This window comes from Gordionus sp. m RMFG-2023, chromosome 3 (assembly GCF_954871325.1).
Source record: "Gordionus sp. m RMFG-2023 chromosome 3, tfGorSpeb1-WG-v2, whole genome shotgun sequence".
Lineage (NCBI taxonomy): Eukaryota > Metazoa > Nematomorpha > Gordioida > Chordodea > Parachordodidae > Gordionus > Gordionus sp. m RMFG-2023.
Genome location: NC_088777.1, coordinates 29064805 through 29086866, shown reverse-complemented (window position 1 = coordinate 29086866; position 22062 = coordinate 29064805). Strand labels below are relative to the sequence as shown.

General features: G+C 27.4%; 2 protein-coding genes across 2 annotated transcripts in view; one reads left to right on the top strand and one right to left on the bottom strand.

Annotated features, from left to right (window-relative positions):
- LOC135926223 (ERO1-like protein alpha) overlaps window positions 1–6453 on the top strand; it is a 42009-nt gene extending 35556 nt beyond the window's left edge. The window contains exon 15 of the mRNA XM_065462014.1: window positions 6302–6453. Within this exon, the coding sequence (XP_065318086.1) occupies window positions 6302–6335 (34 nt within the window). The 3' untranslated portion in view covers window positions 6336–6453. The remainder of the gene's footprint in view (window positions 1–6301) is intronic.
- Window positions 919–22062, bottom strand: part of LOC135926224 (uncharacterized protein CG5902-like) — a 42186-nt gene continuing 21042 nt past the window's right edge. Inside the window, exons 3-6 of the mRNA XM_065462015.1 lie at window positions 21600–21710; window positions 13824–13938; window positions 12685–12775; window positions 919–1840 (exon numbers count right to left, since the gene is read on the bottom strand). Of these exons, the coding sequence (XP_065318087.1) occupies window positions 1485–1840; window positions 12685–12775; window positions 13824–13938; window positions 21600–21710 (673 nt within the window). The 3' untranslated portion in view covers window positions 919–1484. The remainder of the gene's footprint in view (window positions 1841–12684; window positions 12776–13823; window positions 13939–21599; window positions 21711–22062) is intronic.

Here is a 22062-nt window from a genome sequence, read left to right as displayed (position 1 = left end):
AATTTTGACTCAAATCAATGAACGATTTATGATTCATCAATTGGCTCTATCCAATTTACAAATACCATATCTCATAACTTGCTCTAATCTAAGGATATATCATTTTGATATTAAAAAAATATTTAGCTAGATTTTATTCAGATAATAAAAATGTACATGAAGGCCAATTAATTTCAGAATTTAAATGGTATGAAAGATTAATTTTTGTAGATAATCCTCCAGTGGCTTGCATTGCATACTTAAAATATATTTTATAAGTTTTCCAAATATATTAAAATTACTGTATATTATGCCAATGAGAAGATTTTTTCCTCATTACAGAGAATAAAAACCTATATCAAATATATGGCATCTTAAAATTGATTGAATAGACTAGTTTTACTCATCGAGATCTAATCCCCAACATAAAACGTAATAAAAATTTTTGAGCAAAGATGATTAAATTTTCATTTATGACGATATTTTGACTAACTTTTTAGATCATTATAAATTGTTTAATTTAATATTTAATTGTGATTTACATACCGGTTTATATAGCTATAATATTTTTTAACCGTATTATATATGTTCATATTTTCAAATATGATTGGTTCTAATAAATTTTTAATGCTCCAAAAGCAAAAATTTACCCCCCCCCCCTCTGTAGAAAATTCCTAGTTACACGTTTGCGAACAAACAAATAAGTTACTATTTGTATTCGTTGCAATTGGAATTACATTTGGCTCGTTTTTAAATAAGCCTAATAAATAGTAGCATCATAAAATTCTTATTAGAGATATCGATAAGAAAATAATGTTTATAAAGGGCAAAACTTGTCATATATATTATATATAAGGTAAGCAACGCGAAATGAATCTTATTTATGATTCATCAGTACAAAACAAAATGATAGTAAGAAATTTTAAAAAAACAATTTATCAAAAAAAGCGATTTTTACATGATTAATTCAGGCATTTCATTCATTCATAATCTGTTTTACAATATGCGATTAAAAATATTTTGAAAATAAAATTAGATCCATTCATAACTTGAAACTATAATTTGATTTTAAAAAAAATAAAAATATAATTTTAACTGAATTACCCCATTTAATTTAAATAGTGTCTCCTTAACATTTAAAATTGTCACAAAAGAAGAGGAAACTAATGAACTTAAAATGGAGACTTATAAATTAAAATGCCTTAAAGAACGTGATTTCGTTGAAAAAACTTTGTATATTTCATTCAATTATATATAATATATTTTATATACAAAAAATAATTTTCGGTAAAAAAATGGAATTTTTTTTTAAAATTTGTTTAATAAATTTTTTGTAGTTAAAAAAACAACAAGAGGAAAAATATGAGAAAATAACCAGCAAATCTTAATACGAAGCCGACACAAATATAACATTCTTGGACAGTTATTTTTTAGAATACAGGTATTTTTCACTTGATGATTATGAAAATTAAGTTTTTTTGAAAAATATAATTATTGAGTGTTTATCACAACCTTTTATACCTATTGGAATTGGCCGAATTTGTGTTATGAATAAAATTATTATGAGGACAATTTTTATTATAATTAATGTGATTGTGATGATGCGAAGATATGTGATTGGGGGCCATATGATTATTAAGAGAGTTGGGAACGTTAGGCACGAAACGGTGATTCAAATTATTTACGTGGTTCGTACCAAGGGAGTTCATAGCAGTCAGATTTGTATATTCTTGGTAACTGGCCGAAGCTTTTTGACTCTTGTATCTAGTTAATTTGATGCTTTCTCGAAAGTCATTAGTTATAGGAGACTTGTATCCACCTTTTCTAAGTAAGGAATCGATAGTTTGAAGTTTGTCCCAACCTAAAAATATATATGACATTAATTATACTAAATTTCTAGTTTTTTTGTATCATCGGAAGGTATTTATTATTTTTAGACATAAATTATCATTGTAAAATAATTTTTTATCAAATGAAATCAAGCACACGTCTGTATTGAATAAGTTTATGGTTTGTGAAAATAATTAGTAAATAAAATCCGGCGGATTTGAACTCGGTTCAGGTTAGATGTCTTGATTAAATCAAACAATTTGTAGTGATGTAATATGGTATATAATTTATTTTTGCTGACTTAAATCTTTATGAATTGTGGTATTAACACTAGAGAACTGCAAAGTAATTTTTTCGCAACCCGAGCCCGAATTTTAAATTTTTTTTGTCCGAGCCCGACCCGAGCACACATTTTTTAATCCAACCCGACCCGAGCCCGACCCGAATAAAATTTTGCAATTTAAGTTTTAATATTATAATAACTAAAAAAAAATTTATGTGTTTTATTCAGTTCAGCCACCTTAAATAAAAGTTTATTTGACAACCATAATCTATTCAAGATATATATTAAGTTGCATTTTTAAAATTTGTAAAAAATATTATAAAACGATTAATATACAAGCGAATTTAAAAATTATAACGATTATATAATAAGCATCATTTATGCGAATATAGATATGATGTAAAAGTTAATAAATATATAAAAAATATAATGAACATATTATATTATATATTGACCTCATCAATATCATTATCAAAATTATCACAAAGTGAATAATTATGATATATAAATAAAGAGGCGTCCAGTTTATCTGGCTTTAAACGAGTCCTTCTCTCCTCAAAGGCCCTACCAGCAGCTGAAAACGCCCTTTCACTGCTAGCCGACGAAGCAGGGATAGCCAGGAATTTAAGAGCTAAAATACTTAAATTTGGAAACTCATAATGGTTTGTTTTCCACCATTTTAAAATATTATCGTCATCAACACATAATTTCGGATCTAGATATTTTTTTAGCTCGTCAACTTCGGCGCTAGCATCAGAATACGCATTGTCAGCCTCCCATAGAGAGAAGTCCAAAAACGTATCTATCACCTCTGTAGTTTCTTAAGAAAAAAATATTCAATAACAATATTAAGATATATATTTACATTATTATTTTTTAATAATTTTACATATTTGATGATTAATATTTTTTTTGATATATGATATTTTTATAAAATTTATGTAATTATCATTATTCAACATTGATTTAATAAAATTTGAATTTTATTTAGTGATAATAAAATAATTAAAGGAAGTACTGAAAAAGAAAATTTTATTTCAGTAATTTTAGGAAAATTTGTCTAACTTTTTTTTGGAAGTAAATATTAATCTAAGATTTTGTATTTATTATCTCCAATATTTTTTAAATATATACTCAAAATTTTAGATCTCAATTTTTAATATGTTTTGAGATATATCTAATCAAAATTTGGGGTAAAATAGACCCCACCTTTGTAGTTAAGGGAGTTTTTTCTACTTTTGTAGTGAAGGGTTAAAACAAATGTTAAAAAAGACAATGTATAGGCTAGTTAAATAATAAATAAAACTTACATAAAATATGTCTTATCTTGTAATTTACGAGAAACATAATTTAGTAATAAAATAGTTTGGTATCCGGTTGTTAGGTTTATAAAATAATAATTAATAATGACATGACATGTTAATATGATTGACATTTTAATCCTAAAATGTGATAAATATTAAATAATATGATTTTATAATTAATATTATAAATTATACTAACTATTTAAGATATTAATATTATTATATTTATTTTCGGGTCGGGTTTTCGGGTCGGACAGCTTTTACAACCCGACCCGAGCCCGAACCCGAGAAATTTTTTTTTGATGACCGAACCCGACCCGAGCCTCGGGCTCGGGCCGGATCGGGTCGGGCTACGGACAGCCCGTGCAGTTCTCTAATTAACACTATTAAAAAAATATGCAAAGTATTGAAAAATTATAGGAGAAAGGTGTTGATATAAGAGATATTGAAGCCTATGTAAATTGTAGAATACAACGGGATTCCAGCCATATAATTTTAATTCGTCCAAAAGCTATCCTTGCTCATTTTTGTTCTACAGGTAAAGTTTTCATTTATCTTGGAGTCGTTAAATATTATGGGGAAAGATTCTACCTACATTGTAATGATAAGTAGCTCTGTGAATGTTGTACTACAAGATAAGTGATTACAATTGCTGCAACCGTAGTTGCATCTGTATTATTTCTTATTTTTGGAGAATATATGGATATAGATTCACTCTCCTGCACTGATTATAATAATGTGATTGAACAATAATAAATAAAATAATTATCATTGAAATGAGTACAATATTATCTTATTATGTATTTAAACGTGATACGTGATAATTAAGCGCCTATCCCTATAATGTTATACACACATGGTAGATTTCCAATTGCGGATGTTTTGCGGGACCTTCGCATAAAATATATTTTTTACATTGTAAAATTAAAATCGTTTGTTTTTTTATAAAATTTTATCTTGTTTACATTCTTTTATATTTAAAAAGGATCGTTGGTTATTTTTTATAAATTAATATATTTTAATAAATCAAGATGTTATTTTATTTTGAAAAATAGTTACCGAATTTGTATTTATATAAACTAATTATAAAAAATAATAAGCGGATTAATTAATTTATTAACAAATTTTCATATTTCTCCAGCAATTTTTATATTCTTCCCGCAAAATACCAAATTTCTCCCGCATTTGAAAATTTTGACCTGGCAACCCTGTTTACAATAGCCGAGGGAATTCATCAAGGGTCAGCTCTCAGCCCACTTCTCTTCATAACAGTAATAGATGTATTATCACGGTTTATACTTCAAACAGTCCAAGGAATATGATATTGTGATACTTGCCGAATCCAAGGATGAAATGAAAGAAAGATTAGAGAGTTGGATAATTATCCTAGAAAAGCACGAACTAAAAGTAGTATATGGTGATAAGAGTAGATGAAACAGAGAGCATAGATATGAATAAATGACAGATATCGGCAATTGAAAGCTGCAAATATTTGGGCTCCACTATACAAACAAACGGCACAATAGAGAAAGAGATAAAGAGTAAAATTAATAAAGGGGGGTTAAAGTGGAGATCTTTATCTGGTGTGCTCCTTTAGGGAAAAATTTACAGTTCCATAGTACAACTAACTTCGGAAACATGGCCAACCAATGAATCAGACGAGAGAAGTCTACAAACTATGGAGATGAGAATGCTGAGGATGATTGCTGGGGTAACAAGAAAGGATAAGGTGCGAAGTACAAGAATACTAGAAAGTTTAAAGTAGTGCCCATTAAGACTAAGATAATGATAAACAGACTTAGGTGGTATGGGCACACAATGAGAAAGTCTATGAACTATATAGGAAATAAGGTTGAGAGTTTGGAAGTGATGGGCAAACGTAAAAGAGAAAGACCAAAACTTCAATGGGGCCATAAAGTTAGAGCCAATATGAAGAAGTATAAATTAGATAATGAGATAACATGAATAAAATAAAGTGGAGAGATATGAAGTAGCCCACCAATTTTATAAAAACTCTAGATATAAAAATTTCGGTGAGATTTATTATGATTGTATTAATGACTAAAATAATAAAAAATTCCACTATTATAATTAAACTTTACTCTTCACAGCAATCAGAAAGGTTTTTAACATAATGAATAATAGCTCGCATATGTATAATTAATTTTAAATTAATTTACTTTTTCAAAATATGTTTACTAAATATAGGTTATTTTGTATATCAACTAACTATAATATCTTTGACATATTTATTAAAAATCTATAAATAAATATATTTTAGATATTTGTTCACTTTAATGAACTATCTAAAATTACAAGTTTATTGGAATATTTTAAACAATAACTAAGATTATATGTAAAACACTACAAGTGTATCTAAGATTTTTGCTAGAGGTTGAAAACCTTTGGGTAATTTTTTTACATAATTTAATAGAATAATGTTAGACTCCCTCTTTGAAGGCCTTTGGCCAGTTTATATTTTAAATTTTAATAGGTTTATACTCCTTTTTTAAAAATTTCTCACAAATATTTTAAGGTCGTTATTTTTAATATTTTCTTATTATTTTTATGACATCATATACACATTTTTAGTTTTTTCATAGGGGTAAATAGTTTATAATTTTTAAATAATATTTACCAAATGGGTGGGGATTTTTACTCCCCCCCCCCGTTTATATGCTAAAATATTTTATGTTAAAAACATTTTTACGCCATATTCTTATAGAGACCCTGGTATATATTTTTATCATAATGAAAAATTATTTTATATGATGAATATTTAAAATTTTTCTTCTATTTGATAAAAATATATTTCTTTAGAATAATACATCACATTTCAATTTTCGCCATCTAATTTTTTACATAATCATATTTTTTTTAAAAATTATTCAAATATTATTTATAGCTACCGAAGACGATACTATTCAAGAACATATTAATGCGATCAACAAAATTAGGCAAATTTCGAAAGATGGTCTAATTGTACAAGCTAAAAGAATGAAAAGGGCTAGGGATAAAAAACTAAAACCTGGAGAAATAGGTGATTCCGTATTATTGCCAATTCCATCTGTCGATCAAGGGAGACTGAATCACAATATGTTGTTGGCAGTAATTACGGATAAATCCACAGAAGGATTTTATAAATTAGGAACTAGTCGCGGATATTTATCAGGTCATTTTGCTAGGTCACAATTTGACCTAGCAAAAAATAATTTCATTAACATTGGAGATGTACCACCTAATCATTATACCTTTAGAACAATGGTTGGCATATCTTCAATATGATCTGGGTCAGCGTCTACATGAGCGGGAGGGGTAGGAACAGTTTGCATCCTATTTTTTGAGGGGAAAGGGGGTAGGCTGCGTTAATGTGGGTAGGATAAACTTTTTGCGGGTTATCTATTAAATTTTGAGATGAAATAGGACAAAATTTATTGCTGTAAAAATTAATACTTTTATTATAAAATTATTATAATACAATTCATCGACCAAATCTATATATTGCAAACAATCATACACATTGTTTTCCAAATAAAACTTTCTGCTATTTAAAAGGTTTAGATATTTCAGCAAGCTCATAATGCCATAATAATTAATTCATTGTAAATAATGGAAGTTTTAATTGAATTTATTATCTAAAAAATGAATTCTTTATATTCACAAAATATCGATAGTTGTTAGTAGAGATATATTAATTTAAAGTATCCTAGATAAATTATCTGAAAAGAGTATATAAAAAGATGAAAATAATAATAGATAGACACCGCCACCGAAGCTGGGTAAATTTTTTACAAGGGTAGGCAAAGGTTTTTAAAGGGGGTTTGCATCCAATGAAAATCCTGTCATGTAGACACTGATCTGGGCAAGTTTATAAACGTTGTCAATGTAAACAAAATTGCATGACAAATAGATGTAAATGCAAGGCGTCTAATGTGTCTTGCAATTCTCATTGTCATTCTACAAATAATACATGCCAAAATAAATAATTGTTTTATATTTATTTTGTGAAAATAAAATATGATTATTTTATATTTATATTGTTGAAAATAAAAAATGATTGTTTTATATTTATATTGTGAAAATAAAAAATAATAAAAATGTTGTTTTTTATATTGTCAAGAGATAAAATCTTGCAAGATCTTATAGGGAAGGCTTGCTACCAGATTTCTGTTAAGAATATGGCATAAAAATGTATTTTGACAAAAAATTTAGCAGTAAAATGAATTAGTAATTTATTTTCTAGCGTATAAACGGGGGTGGGGGGGGGGGGTAGAATTTAACGTTCGTTCAATTATATTTATATTTTTATTTATTTGAAAAATTTAATATTTCCGAGTAAACATATTTAGAAAAAGTAAATTAATTTAAAAAATGCCTTAATTATACATCTGCGAGCTATTATACATTATGCTAAAAACTTTCTGATTGCTGTGAAAAGTAAAGTTTAATTATAATAGTAGAATATTTTATTATTTTAGTCATTAACACAATCATAATAAATATAACCGAAATTTTTATATCTAGAGTTATAATTTTCGCTATTTATTTTAAAAAAAGTTCAAAAATAACGATTATGACAATTGTCACTTATCTATGTTACATCTTCACTGAAATTTTAATTTAACTTGTTTACAATATATATTTTTAGCTATTTATTTTAAAAAAATTCAGAATAGTTCAAAAATAACGATTATGACAATTGTCACTTTTCTATGGTACATCTTCACTGAAATTTTAATTTAACTTGTTTACAATATATATTTTTACCTATTTAATTTAAAAAAACTCAAAAAGTTCAAAAATATCGATTATGACAATTGTCACTTTTCTATAGTACACTTTAGCTGAAATATTAATTTAACATGTTTACAAAACATATTTTTACCTATTTACTTTAAAAAAACTCAAAAAAGTTCAAAAATATCGATTATGACAATTGACACTTTTCTATGTTACATCTTCACTGAAATTTTAATTTAACTTGTTTACAATATATATCTTTAGCTATTTATTTTAAAAAAATTCAGAAAAGTTCAAAAATAACGATTATGACAATTGTCACTTTCCTATGGTACATCTTCACTGAAATTTTAATTTAACTTGTTTACAATATATATTTTTAGCTATTTATTTTAAAAAAATTCAGAAAAGTTCAAAAATAACGATTATGACAATTGTCACTTTTCTATGGTACATCTTCACTGAAATTTTAATTTAACTTGTTTACAATATATATTTTTACCTATTTACTTTAAAAAAACTCAAAAAATTTCAAAAATAACGATTATGACAATTGTCACTTTTCCATAGTACACTTTCACTGAAATATTTATTTAACATGTTTACCAAACATATTTTTACCTATTTACTTTAAAAAAACTCAAAAATGTTCAAAAATATCGATTGTGACAATTGTCACTTTTCTATAGTACACTTTCACTGAAATATTAATTTAGCATGTTTACAAAACATATTTTACCTATTTACTTTAAAAAAACTCAAAAAAGTTCAAAAATAACGATTATGACAATTGTCACTTTTCCATAGTACACTTTCACTGAAATATTTATTTAACATGTTTACAAAACATATTTTTACCTATTTACTTTAAAAAAACTCAAAAATATCGATTGTGACAATTGTCACTTTTCTATAGTACACTTTAACTGAAATATTAATTTAACATGTTTACAAAACATATTTTTACCTATTTACTTTAAAAAAACTCAATTAGCGATCAAAAGAGAGAAAAAGATACGTAAAAAATAATCTTAAAAAATATTTAAAAAGAATATTAAAAATTAGCGATCAAAAGATATATCAGAAAAAAATACGTAAAAAATAATCTTAAAAAATATTTAAAAATAATATTAAAAATTAGCGATCAAAAGATATATCAGAAAAAAAATACGTAAAAAATAATCTTAAAAAATAAATATAAAAATTAGCGATCAAAAGATATCAGAGACCTGCAGGCCCTGCCCTAAACCCGGCCAGGGCCGAGCCGTTTTTTAAATTTTTTAAATATACCCGGGCCGGGCCTAAAAATTTTTTTTTAATATATACGGGCCGGGCCTAAGATTGTTAAAACCGGGCCGGGCCTTAATATTTTTTATAAAAATTTTTACATTATGAGTTAATGGTTATAAGATTATATTATATTATAGTTATGATTAATATAATATTGGGTGATAGTTAACACTACCTAACAACCCACAGATCGATCTAATTATTAATTTCCTGCAAATTTATTCAAAGTATTAATATATTTTTTTATAATTCATATCTAAATTTTTACAACATATTTTACCAAAACAATCAAATAAAGGAATATCTTAAATAAGCCCCAATATTCAAGTATTATTAATATATTTTTTTATAATTCATATCTAAATTTTTAGAATTTATTTTACCAAAACAATCAAATAAAGGAATATCACTTCTTAAAGTTTGTAATACCTTTCAAAGCGAAAAGGAGAAATAAAATTGATTTTACTTAATATAAAGCATTTTTTAATTGAAAAATTTGTTTTACACAAGTATCATTTTATTTCTCTTTTTCTCTGTCCCAAATTCAAGCAATTACGTATGTAGTCAGGGACAGATCGCAAAATGACGGAAAACTATATAAAAGATTATATTAAATTACAAGAGGCTCAGGAAGTAAATGAAATACCATCGACCAGTCAAATTATGACTGTTGTTAAACAAACTGAATCGTTTTATGACAAATGGGGCTATGGTAATTCTGGTAATATGTCAATACCCGATGATGAATATTATAATTACATAAATAATAGATAAAACATTTAAGGTGGATAATTTGTTAGAGTGGTGGGCGGCTCATCAAAGCGAATTTCCAATTTTAGCAAAATTGGCAATTCCTGCTTTAAGTGCAAGCTGTGAGCGGAGTTTTTCCACTACTGGGAGAATTCTTGAAGAAAGAAGAAGTAATCTTCAACCTGAAAAGGTAGATATGCTTCTCTTTCTTCATGATAATTTGTGAATTTTTAATATCTTTCTTGAGTATAGGGTTTCGTCAATCATGCTGGTTTTTTACTTTGCAAACTGTCAAATATTTATTGCATTTATTATATTTACCTTGAGTCATGAAAGTTTTTAATCCAACATTTTTCTTTACAATATTATATAATATAATTATCTTCTTTTGTTAAAAATTTATATTATAAAAAAAATATATTAATATTGTGCAATTAGATTATATTTTCAAAATACTATTTATTATACATGCATTTTTTTAAATAGCGATTTATTTTTATTTTATAAATTAAATAGTAACTTAAATACAATATATTATATTCTCAAAATATTTTCCATTTTTATAAATTAAATATTAGTTTTATTTTTTTTAAATGTAATATAAAATATAGTATATGACAAATATTATTACCATTTTTATGAATATTAGTTTTATTTTTATAAATGCAATATAAAATATAGTATATACTCAAAATATCCATTTTTATAAATAACAGTTTTATAATTTTTATAAATTCAATATAATATTCTCAAAATATTAGCTTTTTACATGTATTTTTTAAATAATAAGCGTTAATACTCGCTGAAAAATATGGTAAAATACCTCATAGGTGAATTTTTGTATATACCAGGTCGAATATAATTTTAAAAAATTCCGAGCCGGGCCTGAAATTTTTTTAAAAAAATATCCGGGCCGGGCCTTAAATTTTTAAATCCGGGCTGGGCCGAGCCGTAAAAAATTTTTTTTTAAATATAAGGGCCGGGCCTAAAAAATTTAAAACCGGGCCGGGCCGTGCAAATAGTACCTCTGCAGGTCTCTGATATATATATATATATATTTAAAAATACATATTTATTTAAACAAATTTTTTTTAAATCACTATTTTATTCTTTAAATTTATTAACAATTTGAAGTTAAACCAATAGCAATACTAAAACGAGAAATAGAAGATATTGTTTAAAAACCCAATATAATATTTTGAACCAATACCAATATTTTATTAATCTTGGGTTTTTAATGTTGGTTCCCAGCCCAATACTATAGTATAATTTAATTGCATATATTTAAATTTCATGATTAAACTTTTCAAAATATTATGAAAGAATACTTCTTTTAATGTTTATTTTATAATACCCTTTTTTAAGTTTGAACTGCTAATTTACATTTACAAAGTGTAGACTTTGTACCTTTAATTTTCTTTATTGGTGTAAAATATGTTTAAAATTGGGTCCAGGGAAGGGTTAAATCATCCTCATCTGAAGAAGTACTATGGACATAATATTCTTAAAATAAATTATAAAATAGAATAATAATATTATTAACATATACTTTGAATTTTGAATGAATATTAATTAGATTAACATTCGACTAAAAGTAAGTTTATTTTAGAATATATTTGATGTTTTAATAATTTTATTATTACTCTAATCAAATACATTTCCTATGGTATCTAATCAAATACATTTCCTATGGTAATATTATATATGATATCCATGGTTGGGAAAATTTTCTTAAAAAGTATTCGAATATAAATACGAATACATCTTGGGAAAAAAAATATTTAAATATAAATACAAAATTTATTTTAAAATATAACAAATAAATTTCAAAAATAGTAATAAAATACAAATATATTAACTTATATTTTTATAGTACCATTAATAACTGGATATTTTATTGACCATTTTTTTAAAATTATATAAATAAAAATATCGTAAAAGATTTGCAAAGTATTTTTTAGTATCAGACACAGAATATTAATATAATAGAGCAAACAAATGAAACTATTCATATAATTCATTGCGCTTTTATTATAATTGGAAGATATTTCTAAAGACTTTCGGTATATTACAGTTAAATGACATTTAGAAATGTGGAGCCTCTTTCAGTTCTATATCATCTTCTTCAAAATTATTTCTTCAGTTTCATTTTCAGTATGAACGTTGTTCATTTTAATGATATAGGATGAACCAGTTAAGTTGATTATATTCTCTAACTCAGATCACAAAATTAACATTATAATAAATAAATTGTGTTTTACATATTTATAATTTAATTTATAATGTAATAGTATTTATCTCTAATCTTAATAAATATAAGATACTTTTTAATTTATAGTATTTAATCCAAATACTAAATACTCTTCAAATTATTCAAATAAATACAAAATATAAAAAGTATAAGTATTCACGATACTGCACAACCCTGGTGATATCTCTTAAAATACGATACATAGCACCATAACAAGAAATTAACGAAAGAAGAAAAATTAAAATATAAAAATAGACCTTGTTCGTAAGGAACTTCGGATAAATAAGTGGCTGTCTTTTTGCTTCCCTTTTCATTGTAAAATTCTATCCTTATACCGTGGATACCGATCTATAATAAAACATTATGTTTTCCATAATAGGAATTCAAAATATGCAAAGTTTAGTGACTTACTGACTTATAAAGAATGGGTTTATATAACGATATGTTTGTATGGATGAGATGGGTTTAGTAGTCACGTGAAAGTTTTTAAATCAGTTTTTTTTTGAGAAGTTGAACTTGGAACGAAACCAGTATATTACTTTAGAAAAGCCCTAATAGTAAACGTTAAAAGTAAGAAAAATGATTATAGAAATATTCAGCTATATCATTTAGAGATCTGCAAAAGTAGGCCTAGCCAGAACGGGCTTCGAGCGGGGCCTAATATTCTTTAAAAAACGAGCTGGGTTGGGTCGGGCCTTAAAATTTTTTTTAAATATATCTAATTTGATCAATTTTATGTAGAATTTTTTATGTAAAATAAAAATATTTGATTTTATTTAATATAAACTAAACGCAATATAACATATATCGTTTATTTTAAGTAATTATAAAAATTAATTTCTAATTTAAATAAATTCGGGCCAGACCGGTATATTTTTCAAAAAAAAATCGGGTTCTGGCCGGGCCGGAAAAACATTTTTAAAAAAATTTCGGGTTCGGGCCGGTCCGGGCAAAACTTTTAAAAATAAATTTCGGGCTCGGGCTTGATAAATTAGGCCCGATGCAGATCACTAATATCATTATTCGTATTCAAATTACCCAATATTTATTTAGTACTTTGCAGCTTGTATATTATAGTGAAGTGTTTATTAAATTTTCTTTTTGATAAAAGATTATATTTAAACAAAATCTATTCCATCTATTTCGATACGAATAGCCCTCAACAATTTTTTTAATTAGTTTTACTTTTCTAATTAATAGAATAATGTCCCGTCAACAATTTTCCTAAAAAGTCAATATTATGTACTACATGGGTTAGTTAGGAAAATTGAATCAAATTTTTAAAGAAAATTCAAATATAGAATAGTTTTGCTATGCTAAGTCTTTTAAAAAAATGCTTGGCTGTAATATAACATAAGTGATAATATAGATATTTTTAAATGTTTTATAAACAAACCTCCCAATCGAGGAAATGATTGACGGGTTCGAAATGCGTGAGGAGAGACACGGAACAATGCAGCCTATTCAATTCGTCTTTGCTTATGGGATTGAATCTCGTATCTCTAAATGCACTTTAAAAATATTCGTTTAAAATATTTTATTTTTATTTCTTTCATTCATTCATTCTTTCTTTTAAATCTATCTAAGTTATATGAAATAAGGAATCAAAAATTAACATCATAATTATTGATCCTAATTAAAAATTCAATGAACCCTATAGCAAAAACTTGAATAGGTTATGTCTTTTCCATATTAATATTTGCTTTTAAATTACATGCAATTCATATTGAAAGGGTGATTAGAATCAAAGAATTTTTAGAGAATTAGCTAATTTTAAGTAAAAATTATGAGATGTTAATAAAATTTTGCCGGGAGTGGAATTTTAATTTTGCGAATAGACGGGATGTGAAACTAGTTATGCAATATCACTCTTTTCAAGCCGACTTCAAACGGCTTAGCCTATTAATGGAAAAATTGGTTCAGCTGTGGAGCGCAAGTCGAAATATCGGAACAGCCTATGCTCGAGCTAAAAAAAATCAGCTCAACCTTGGAGCGCGAGCCAAAAATATTGACTTAACTTAGAGCGCGAGCCCAAAAAATGGCTCGGAAAAAATCATTTTTTCCAAATGCGAAAGGGACAAAAAATTTTGGTCGTTTTAAACTTTTACAATTTTTTTGATGTAAATTGGCAAGGGTGTCATGTAATTAATTGTGTTGGGAACAAACAATAGAAAGATTTAATAACTCGATTTTTTCGTATATGTTTAGTATATATATATATAGAAATACATTCATATCACTTAATTATTCATGATATTGCAGTAGGAGTCAAAGATATGAAAAATTAAAACTTAAATATGAATTGGAAACTTTTTTAACGAACAAGGACAATTATCCAACTTAAATCCTTTATGAAAATGATGAAGTATATTATAAACAGAATCAAAAGTTTTTATAATCATAAAAATAATGATTTTTATTCTTCTTTATGATGTATGTAAAACCATTATATCCCAATATAAAATAAACCAATAGCTATAAAATATAGGGAAAATACTATTTAAACAAGGATAAACTAAAGGCGAAACCGAAAAACGATTTTAAAATTCCAAACCAACCCTTCTAAAAATATTTTAAAAGGGAACCGATATACAGGGATTCGAACCGAACCCGGAGAAAAACCCGGGTTTTGGAAAAAAATTTGAACCCCGAACCTGAATTCCGTTTAAAAAATTTTCGAATGAATTTAACTCGAGAACCCGGGTTCAGTGTATTGTTTATAATCATATTTATATAATTGTAAATACAAATATTAATAATTTAGTTGAGATTTTATAATATTTTCAAATTTCTAATTAAGTGAAGTGTTAATAAATTTCAAACAACTTAATTCATTTAAGCCATTTATAAAATGTTTTAAATTTATTATCAAAGATTCTATTGGAGTGTTAATAAATTTTAAAATTAAATTCATTTGCGCCATTTATTTTTAATTTATAACTTATTCTGAAAGATTATTAAAGGAAAAATTATTATATTGGATATTGTTAATTTAAAGAATTCTCAAAATCTAACTTAAAAATTGTTAAACAAAGAGTAGGGCAGTTTTACAAACTTATTAAAATCATTTTATAATTTTTATATGCTATTCATTTATTTTGTTCAGATTAATTTTTACCATATGGTGCATATTATAAATAAAATTATATTTATATATCTGTTTTTTAATTCTATGAAATCATTGCTATTTAAAAATTTAAAGTTTAATAAATATTCCTCTATTCATCATTTTATTGTATAGATTTAAGATCAAAGATGAAATCATATTTGAAAAGCATTTTACTCTTGATACAATAGAAAATAAATCGTATGCTCATATTGCAAATAATAAAAATGTCTGATAATCATTTGTCAAATTTAGAAAGACATCTGGAAAGAAATCACAACAATGAATATCTAAATTATTTGAATGAAAAAAAATATATCAAGAAGTGTTATTTGCAAAAAAACTCAAAATTAATATAGAAACCTTTTTCCAAAAAAAAAATATAAATTTAACATCTAATGATTTGATGTTTGTTCTATCATATAACTTGTTACTGTAAAAGGTAGGCCTCTATCAATTATTGAAGATTCTGAATTTCAAATAATCAGAAATCCATTTTATCTGAGTTCAATTTAGTTATTAACAAAGAAAATTTATCCTAAACTATTAATAGAATAATGAAAGAGTCTATTATAATTTTGAGAACTCTTGGAATTGTAGAGCTGAAAGAGAGGAGAACTTTACAAAAATTTATTAATATTGAACAAATATACACAATTATTTCTGATAATGGTGTAGATTTTATAAAAATAAAGCTCTTGCAGCCTGAAATTGATTATGATATAAGGAGGGAATCAGCTAATGATGAAAATATGGAAGTGAATATATATAAATATGATATCGATGATATACAGAATACTTTCTTATCAACTACTTTATCCTATCCGATTTATAGTGCAAGTTGTGCAGCTCATACACTTCAGCTTGCACTTCAAGATGCAATAAAAGACATCCCATTTATCAAAATGAAACTCCCTAAGCCTGTGTTAGATTGCCACCGATGGCATTCAACCCATGATATGTTTGAAAGGCTGATTTCACTAAAACCCAATATCGAAGATTTCTTTTCAGATCAATCTGATTATTTATTGACTGAAGATTGGAAAGAGATAATAACGATTGTTGAGATTTTAAAAACTAAAAATCGCAACAAAACGATTCCAATCAGAACAATTAACACTGACAGATTTTTATGCAGAATGGTTAAGATGCTGTTGAACTAGAAAAAAATTCAAACCATTTTTCTCAATCACTATATTCTTGTCTTAAGAACAGAAAAGAAAGGTTTATAAAAAATGAAATTCTCCTCTGCCATATACCTGGACCCAAGATACAAGGTTAATTAAAAGCTTAGTAAATTATTTATTTTGGATTTATATTAAAAAAATTTATTTTATAGAATTGCCATTTATTTAAATATAAACAGTATAATCCTTATATATTACAGGTATTACTTAGTGATGATGATAAGATTTGTGCGAAAATTTCTATATTGAATGTACTGATATATTGTTAAAAATTCCCGAAATGAAATTAACCCGCTTTGAATTTTTAAATTAAAAACCAAAATTGAACTGAAGCGTTAAGCCTGTTCGACACTGATTTAAACCAATACAATAGTTTAAGATCAAACCTATAACCAGGAATAAATATTCTTCAGGTGTATTGTTTTAAAAAATCTAAATATTCCCAAAAAATATTATATTTCTTAGACAAAGCTGGAATAAATTTACATGTTGATCTGGTAAACGCCTTGGCACTTATACTGGTCTGTTGATATTGCTTCTTATCTGGCTCTTTTTTTTTAAATCAACCAAAATTTTTAATATATTTCTTTATTGTTCTTTTATTTATTTGAGCATTGGGGGATAAATTTTTATAACTTGATGATTAAAGTATTATCGGCATTAATAAATCCATTATTTCAATTTTTGAAAAATCCTTTTTTTAACTTCCTTTTCTGAATAGAGTCACTTTAAATTTCCATTAATTTCTAAAAATATTTCGCGTTTAAATTTGCTGACCGTTGTAGTGGGCTTTGTACGTTGATATATCTTTGACTTTCATTTGTTATCTTGGAAAAAGATAGCATTTGTTCCAATTTTTTTAGTTTTTTTAAACTGTTAATAAAGATTGAAGATTTTTACTTAAATAATTATTGCATGAACAAGGACGCGGGTTCAATCCTGGTAAGAACCATAAAAACTTTCAAGTTTTCTAACTTTCAAGTTTTCTAACTTTCAAGTTTTTCTTCGATGACTGATGTGTAAAGACATATGGTATGATGAATTTCGGAGCTTAGAGATGACACCCCGGTCACCGACAGGCCTGGACAGCCGGGTGCTAAGGATACCTGTCCAATAAACAAAATGAAGGACACAAATGAAAATATGAATATGAAAGCTAGGGCGTTCCCTCCATGCGACGCGCAGGATGTAGACCTCCATCCTGTAAAAATAAAGTAAAGGTCAAAGCAAAGAAGACAAGACTGGCAAGTTTGAATATTGGGACGCTTAAAGGTAAGACGAGAGAATTGGCATCAATGTTGAACAGGAGAAAAGTTGATATAGCGTGCATACAAGAGATGAAAATGGAAAGGACAGAAAACTTTGATGATTGGAGATGGGTATAAATTGTACTATAATGGACTTGTTAGCAATAGGAACGGTGTCGGCATCATCCTCAGCCAAGACCTAACCTCTTCAGTAGTAGAAGTCAACAGGATCTCTGATAGACTAATGAAGATAAAACTCTGCATTGGTTAATCAATAATACACATCCTATCAGTATATGCTCCTCAAACGGGTTGCAAGGAAGAAGAGAAAGATGACTTTAGAGCTATCCTTGATGAAGCTGTAATGGAAATCCCTAAGGATGACCTAGTCATAATTGGTGGTGACTTAAATGCGCATGTTGGGAAAGCAAGAGATAGCTACAAAAGGCATCATGGTGGTTTTGGATACGGAGAAAGAAATGATGAAGGAGAGCACGTACTGAAATTTGCGCAAGCCTTCGACCTTGCCTTAACCAACACCTACTATAGGAAAAAAGACAGTCATTTAATAACATATGAAAGTGGTACTAGGAAAACACAGATAGATTACATGCTTATCTCTCGCAGAAGATTAAAAGATGTAATAGACTGCAAAGTCATCCCAGGAGAAGATATCGCCGCGCAACACAAGCTACTAATCATGGATTTACAAATCTCAAATAAATCCACTCAAAATAAGATAAAACTGGAACCATGCATCAAATGGGGCAAATTAAAAACAATGACAGATGCCTTTGCAATCAATGCAAACATTGAAACAATAAATTGCTCACAAGTCAGTGAAAAAAATATGGACAGACCTTTCATCCAGATTAATAGACACTGCAAAATCGACGCTAGGCTTGACAAGAGGAGGCAACAAATCACACAAAGAACTATGGTGGTGGAATCAAGAGGTACAAACCACTATACAGGAGAAAAAAGCCCTTTATAAAATATGGTACAAATCCAAAAATGCAGATGACAAGTCAAGATACAAAAAATCCAAGAGATTAGCTACAAAGGCGGTGGCTAGGGCAAAATCTATGGCATACGATGACATGTACGAAGATCTACATACCAAAGAAGGGCAAAATAAAATATACAGATTAGCCAAACAGCGAGAAAAGAACTCTAGGGATATAAACGGAGCTCCGAAAGTAATCAAAAATAAAGATGGGAAATTGATAATAAAGGAAAAAGAAATAATGAATAGATGGAAAGAATATTTTCAGGAGCTTCTCAACTTTAATTCCCACATATTGCATCTCGACGAACACTCCCCTTGTCAAAACCTTGTACAACCTATAACAGAACAAGAAATAATCACATGCCTCAAGCATATGAAAAACAACAAAGCTAGGGGTCCAGACGATATTCCAATAGAAAGCCTTAAAGCACTAGGAGATGATGGAATACATCTCCTCACAAATCTGTACAATAAAATACTTGGAAATGAAGAGGTCCCCCAAAAATGGAGGCAGAGCTATCTAGTTCCTATCTTCAAAAATAAAGGGGATCCACACAATTGTCAAAATTACAGGGGCATAAAACTAATGTCACACTGTCTAAAACTATACGAAAAAATAATAGAAAAAAGATTAAGAGATATAATCGAAATAGGAGAGACACAGTTTGGCTTTATGCCTGGAAGATCAACAACCGATGCTATCCATGCAATTAGGCAAATGAGTGAAAAATACAGGGAAAAGAACAAAAAGCTACACATGGTCTTTCTCGATCTAGAAAAGGCCTTCGATAGAATCCCAAGAAAACTTATCTGGTGGGCGCTACGCCACAAAAAAGTTCCCGAAAAATATATAAGAATAATAGAGGATATGTATATGGGACATACAACAATGGTCCGTAGCACAACAGGTACTTCAGCAGGCTTCACAATAGCCGAAGGAGTTCATCAAGGGTCGGCTCTCAGCCCACTTCTCTTCATTACAGTAATAGATGTATTAGCACAGTCTATACCTCAAACAGTCCCGTGGAATATGATATTTGCAGATGATATTGTAATACTTGCCGAATCCAAGGATGAAATGAAAGAAAGGTTAGTGAATTGGATAAATATCCTAGAAACGCACGGATTAAAAGTAAATAGAGAAAAGACGGAGTATATGGTGATAGGAGGAGATGAAACGGAGAGTATTGATATAAATGATTGGCAGATATCCGCAATTGAAAGCTGCAAATATTTGGGCTCCACTATACAAACAAACGGCACAATAGAAAAAGAGATAAAGAATAAGATTAATCAAGGGTGGTTAAAGTGGAGATCTTTATCTGGAGTGCTATTTGACAAAAGAATCCCACACAAATTAAAGGGAATAATTTACAGTTCCATAGTACAACCAACTATTCTATATAGTTCGGAAACATGGCCAACCAAAGAATCAGACGAGAGAAGTCTACAAACTATGGAGATGAGAATGCTGAGGATGATTGCTGGGGTAACAAGAAAGGATAAGGTGCGCAGTACAAGAATACTAAATAGTTTAAAGGTAGTGCCCATTAAGACTAAGTTAATGGTAAACAGACTTAGGTGGTATGGGCACACAATGAGAAGGCCTATGAACTACATAGGAAATAAAGTTGAAAGATTGGAAGTGATGGGCAAACGTAAAAGAGGAAGGCCAAAACTTCAATGGGGCCATAAAGTTAGAGCCAATATAAAGAAGTATAAAATAGATAAAAGAGATTGTACGAATAACATAAAGTGGAGAGAGATGTTGAAGAAGCTTACCACCAGAAAAGGTGAAAGCTAAAAAGAAAAAAAAAGAAAAAAAAAAAATTATTGCTATTATTAGATAATAAAGAGCAAATATTGGCATTTTTAATTGGAAAATAAGATTCAAGTGGATTAAATTATAAAATACGAAAAACAAAAATTAATAAACATATTTTTTACTATAAAAAATTAAAATATGCAGTGTTGACTAGATTTGATGGAAAAATTTTCCATATTTTATAATTTATTTGAAAATAAAATTATTTGACTGCAAAAAATTGTTAAAATAACATAATATATATTCTTATCCATTTTTACAAGTTAAATAATTTTATTTACAAACGAATAAAAAAATATGGAAATGTTTTGAATTAAATCCGCAAAACACCGTATTTAGCATTTCGGGTTTTCTTATTAGCCTTATTTAGTTTCTTATATCTTTAAAAAAAAACTTTGTTTATCTTTTTTTTTGTTTTAAATTTAAATATAGTGTTGTGATGATTTAATGAAACATAATGACGATTAAATTAAAACCCATCCATATAAAATTATTTGCAAAAATAATTAAAATATAGACAAAGAATTATTGAAAATTCTTTTATTACTCCTTTTGTTATTTTAATTATTTTTGCAAAGAAAATAATTTTATATGGATGAGTTTTAATTTAATTGTCAATATGTTTCATTAAATCATCACAACACTGTATACCATATTTTCACTATGCACATATGTAAGCAAGGGGAAAATGCAATATAGGATTTGTAACTCCTATTAGTAAATTTATTTGATACAACATATATTTTGCCTAGCATCCCACTCACTCTCTCCCGTGAAAATTATAAAGTTTTTTATTACCTAGTGTAGGAATATTCCCTGAGACCATAATGTAAATCGATGGCAGTGAATGTTCCCATACAACCTCTAAGCTTTTTATCGCGTCCTATTTTCCAAGTCACAAAGATAGGGCTGTTCAAAATTATGTAAAATAGAAAATCATTTATTTTAGGTAATTAAAGATAATATAACCAGAATTAAATTGCATACTATGTTGTGCATTTTGTTTTAATATAATATTTTTGATTAATTAAGATTAATATATATTTAAACATTTATAGAGATGCTAGATAATCTATTCAATTAGAGATTTTTTATTTGTTAGGGAAGATGTGTTTCGTTGATCCTATCTATCCAATAGACAGAACGATTGGGATAGACAGTTGTAGCTCGCTGCGTTGAATCTCTTTTATCAAGCACTCTACCAAACGACCGATCCCTCATCATTTTTTAATTAATGGATCCGGACACTCAATTTTGAAGG